Consider the following 5,000-nt stretch of genomic DNA (forward strand, 5'->3'; position numbering starts at 1 on the left):
CCAGTCTGATACCAGTCTGATACCAGTCTGACCAGTCTGACCAGTCTGACCAGTCTGATACCAGTCTGACCAGTCTGATACCAGTCTGACCAGTCTGATACCAGTCTGATACCAGTCTGATACCAGTCTGACCAGCCTGACCAGTCTGATACCAGTCTGATACCAGTCTGACACCAGTCTGACCAGTCTGATACCAGTCTGACTAGTCTGATACCAGTCTGATACCAGTCTGATACCAGTCTGATACCAGTCTGATACCAGTCTGATACCAGTCTGACCAGTCTGACCAGTCTGATAACAAGTCTGACCAGTCTGATACCAGTCTGACCAGTCTGATACCAGTCTGATACCAGTCTGACCAGTCTGATACCAGTCTGATACCAGTCTGACCAGTCTGACACCAGTCTGACAACAGTCTGATACCAGTCTGGTACCAGTCTGGTACCAGTCTGACACCAGTCTGATACCAGTCTGATACCAGTGATACCAGTCTGCCCAGTGATACCAGTCTGATACCAGTGATACCAGTCTGCCCAGTCTACCCAGTCTTCCCAGTCTTCCCAGTGTACCTGGCGGTAGCTTGCTTCTCAGTGAACACTCGGAGGATGAAGCTTCCTTTACGATGCGGTTCAAAGGTCGAGGGAACGATGGCGAATTCTCCGGCAGGAAGTTTGAAGCGTTGACTGATTTCTCTCAGATTGATGAAGCTCTGACTGCGAGCGACGGCGTTGCTCCTCAGCAGGAAGTCCGGGCCCAGGTGCACGTTGCTGCGCCCTTTATACTGTAGAAGAAGAAGAGTCAGGGGTTATACTGCAACCTTTATACTGCAGAAGAAGAGTCTGGGGTTATACTGCAACCTTTATACTGTAGAAGAAGAGTCTGAGGTTATACTGCAACCTTTATACTGTAGAAGAAGAAGAGTCTGGGGTTATACTGCAACCTTTACACTGATCAGAGAAGAAGAGTCTGGGGGTTTAAACCAGGCGGGGAGTTCCGGTCCTCTGAAATGAGGCCAACGAGGAAGTAACTTAAAACTGCATTCTATCAAAAGGCCACCAGGGGGCGACCGTTTTGGTGTCAAAAGGACTTCCGTCTCTATACAAGTCAATGGAGAATTCACCAACTTCTCACTTGATTTCTAACCTCAGTAAACGTTTTCAAAATGTGTTTATGGTCTCAATCGCTAGTTTAAAGCCTTCTTCAATGCAGTATGATGTTCATTTGGGACATTTTGGCCTCCCTGATTTTATATGTGACGATAAAGCAGGGTATGCATTAGGGCGTGGCTACGTGGTGATTGACAGGTTGATTGGTTCACAGGTTCAGGAGGGCGCCTCATGCTCCTCCTGATGCCCATATAAGTAGAATCCATGTTTTTATTTTTCCCAGCATGCACCTGAAATTTTCAAGATGGCGCTGCTCAGATCCGATACTATTGGCCTCCGAGCAGCAGTCCACAAACCAATGGGTGACGTCACGGATGTTACGTCCTTGATATAAAGTCTATGGTTTATACTGATCACAGAAGAAGAGTCTGAGTGTTTACCTTTACATAACAAAGTGTAAAAGTTCATTTTTTCACATACAGAACATTTTTCTTTTCTTCTTCACATGTTTTATAAGTCAGTGATGTCATCATGTTGGACTTCCTGTCCTCTGAACTCACCTCATCTGGAACCTGAAGAAGAAGAAACAGAGAGTCTGCTTTAATATTATATTTATATTACATAATAACCCCTAACCCTGTATCTGTGTGTGTGTGTGTGTGTGTGTGTACCTGGTAGATAGCAAACCCGATGGTGTTCAGGTCTCGTCCGAAGCGTCTCTCCCTGCGAGCGTCTTTCTGCATCAGACCAATCAGAACGGTGCAGCCGTCCTCTCCGTCATGAGGATCGTCGTCAACGTCATCGAGCCGGATGAAGAACTGAGGGTTGGAGCAGAACGTGGCTGCAGACAGAGAGGAGAGGGTTAAAGATCAGATTCATGAGTGAATAAATGAATAAATGAATAAAGTCTTGTACCTGCGTAGTTCCTGCAGCCGCCAGCGGTGGCGCCGACCCTCCACAAGCCTTCGAACTCGCTGCAGCTCCAGCGGCCGAGCTGCTCACTGCTCAGCGTGTCGGGCGTCAGGTTGCAGATGTCGAGGCGGGAAAACTGACGCAGGAAGTCGTTGTAGCACATCCTGCAGAGAAAGAGCAGGAGAAGAAGAATTAACAGCGTCTGGATTTAAACGTTTCATCAATGCTCACCAGAACTCACCAGAACTCTCCGTCCTCAGCGCGATGATCCAGCTGCTGCTTCTCCTCCAGATCTACACCGTCCCACTCCCTGGACCTGAACACAACACTGGGTCAGAACCACTGGTCCCACTGGTCTAACTGGTACTGATTGATTGATTGGTTGATTGATTGGTTGATTGACAGGTGTGATGAGCAGAACTCACCCGTCGCTCCAGGCTCCGGTCCACTCCACCTGACCCCAGGGGTTCCTGATCCTCAGCAGCTCCACCGGAGAACCGTGGTGCTGAACCTGCAGAACGAAACGTAACAGTGACCTCTGACCTCTGAGCAGCTGTATGAGGGATTATTACCCAGAATGCCTCACCTGCCTGGCTGCAGTGATGGAGTAGGCGTGACCTTTGACCAGCTTCTGGCTGGTGATGTTCTCCGTCTCCCTGGAGCTCGAAATCTGGAAGAAAATCAGAAAAGTTTCATTTGTTCATCAGTCAAAACATGAAGAAGACAGTGTGATGCAGCTGAAAGCAGAACATGAAGAAGACAGTGTGATGCAGCTGAAAGTTAAACATGAAGAAGACAGTGTGATGCAGCTGAAAGTTAAACATGAAGAAGACAGTGTGATGCAGCTGAAAGTTAAACATGAAGAAGACAGTGTGATGCAGCTGAAAGCAGAACATGAAGAAGACAGTGTGATGCAGCTGAAAGCAGAACATGAAGAAGACAGTGTGATGCAGCTGAGAGTTAAACATGAAGAAGACAGTGTGATGCAGCTGAAAGCAGAACATGAAGAAGACAGTGTGATGCAGCTGAGAGTTAAACATGAAGAAGACAGTGTGATGCAGCTGAAAGTTAAACATGAAGAAGACAGTGTGATGCAGCTGAAAGCAGAACATGAAGAAGACAGTGTGATGCAGCTGAGAGTTAAACATGAAGAAGACAGTGTGATGCAGCTGAAAGTTAAACATGAAGAAGACAGTGTGATGCAGCTGAAAGTTAAACATGAAGAAGACAGTGTGATGCAGCTGAGAGTTAAACATGAAGAAGACAGTGTGATGCAGCTGAGAGTTAAACATGAAGAAGACAGTGTGATGCAGCTGAAAGTTAAACATGAAGAAGACAGTGTGATGCAGCTGAAAGTTAAACATGAAGAAGACAGTGTGATGCAGTTCTGTTTCCGGGTGCCGGAACCTGTAGGGAGCAAGCCGGATGCAGTTTTATGAAATATCTGTTGTGTTAAATGCTGTTGTGAGCTACGTGTTGTGTGTGTGGTCGTGATGTGAGCAGCTGTGTGTCTTTACGTCGATGGAGCAGCCGAGCAGCGAGCCGAGCTTCAGAGCTTTCCTCATGATGTGAAACAGGAAAGGAGGAGCAGCGCTCAGCTCGTAGCTCTCTGAGATTCCTCCGGTGAAATCCTCAAAACCCTCGATGCTCGAACCTCCGGTCAGAGCTTCATATGAGCTGTTCACCCTGCAGAGAGGAGAGAGGAGAGAGGAGAGAGGAGAGAGGAAAGGAGAGAGGAGAGAGGAGTGAGAGGAAGGAGAGAGAGGAGAGAGGAGAGAGGAGAGAGGAGAGAGAGGAGAGGAGAGAGGAGAGAGGAGAGAGGAGAGAGGAGAGGAGAGAGGAGAGAGGAGAGAGGAGAGAGGAGTGAGAGGAAGGAGAGAGAGGAGAGAGGAGAGAGGAGAGAGAGGAGAGAGGAGAGAGGAGAGAGAGGAGAGGAGAGAGGAGAGAGGAAAGGAGCTTCCTGTAGACTCAGTCATGTATAATAATAATAATTATAACATGTAAAGCTCATTAAACATGTTCTGCTTCTAAACTAAATCACATTTCATGAGGAAACATTTGTTTACAACTAAAAAACTGCAGTTAAAACATTTGAAGGAACCTGAATATAAAAACATTACAGGAATCACAGCTCAGGGTTTATGTTTGGTTTTACTGAAAGAAAGTAAAGAGCTGAAGGAAGTAAAGAGCTAAAGGAAGTAAAGAGCTGAAGGAAGTGAAGAGCTGAAGAAAGTAAAGAGCTAAAGGAAGTAAAGAGCTGAAGGAAGTGAAGAGCTAAAGGAAGTGAAGAGATGAAGGAAGTGGAGAGCTAAAGGAAGTGAAGAGTCTGAATATGAACGAACCTGCAGCATCTTTTAAATGTGACTACACAAAACAAGAGAAGAGAAAAGAAACAGTGATGATGTTACAGTAGTGACTGTGTGGCCCCCTAGTGGTGAACATGTGTAACTGACAGGAAACAGTGATGGTTACAGTAGTAACTGTGTGGCCCCCTAGTGGTGAACACGTGTAACTGACAGGAAACAGCATATATTATCTACTTTACTTTTATGTTTATATTTAATGATATTTGTCAACCAGTCAAGTTAATTAAGTCATTAAGATAGAAACATATATATATATATATATATATATATATATATATATATATATATATATAAATAACTTTATATAAATAACTTTATGATATTTATGTTTAATTGACCTTATTCTGGAATAATTAAACCTTTGGACAAAAGAAGTGTCTTAATAACAGAAACACTGAGCTGATGTTTCTATAGACGATGATTACCTGCCGGATGGTGTCACCTGTATCTCGTCTCCTCTGCCCCCCCCCCTCCCCTCCGTGTATCTGACCCCGTCTAACCTGCCTGTGAACCAACCCTTCTCTTGTCAGTCAGTGGAAAGGTAAAGTGGTAACGTGGTGCTGTGAAGGAACAGGAAGTGAATAAATCAGAGCCTCAGGTGTGACTGTGTACAAAG

General features: G+C 45.5%; 1 protein-coding gene across 1 annotated transcript in view; it reads right to left on the reverse strand.

Annotated features, from left to right (window-relative positions):
• LOC133976931 (calpain-2 catalytic subunit-like) overlaps nucleotides 1–3,694 on the reverse strand; it is a 10,770-nt gene extending 7,076 nt beyond the window's left edge. Inside the window, exons 1-7 of the mRNA XM_062415069.1 lie at nucleotides 3,536–3,694; nucleotides 2,605–2,688; nucleotides 2,444–2,529; nucleotides 2,260–2,334; nucleotides 2,022–2,182; nucleotides 1,778–1,947; nucleotides 570–781 (exon numbers count right to left, since the gene is read on the reverse strand). Of these exons, the coding sequence (XP_062271053.1) occupies nucleotides 570–781; nucleotides 1,778–1,947; nucleotides 2,022–2,182; nucleotides 2,260–2,334; nucleotides 2,444–2,529; nucleotides 2,605–2,688; nucleotides 3,536–3,583 (836 nt within the window). The 5' untranslated portion in view covers nucleotides 3,584–3,694. The remainder of the gene's footprint in view (nucleotides 1–569; nucleotides 782–1,777; nucleotides 1,948–2,021; nucleotides 2,183–2,259; nucleotides 2,335–2,443; nucleotides 2,530–2,604; nucleotides 2,689–3,535) is intronic.
• Nucleotides 3,695–5,000: the final 1,306 nt, after the last annotated feature.

The sequence above is a fragment of the Scomber scombrus genome, unplaced genomic scaffold, assembly GCF_963691925.1.
Source record: "Scomber scombrus unplaced genomic scaffold, fScoSco1.1 SCAFFOLD_330, whole genome shotgun sequence".
Lineage (NCBI taxonomy): Eukaryota > Metazoa > Chordata > Actinopteri > Scombriformes > Scombridae > Scomber > Scomber scombrus.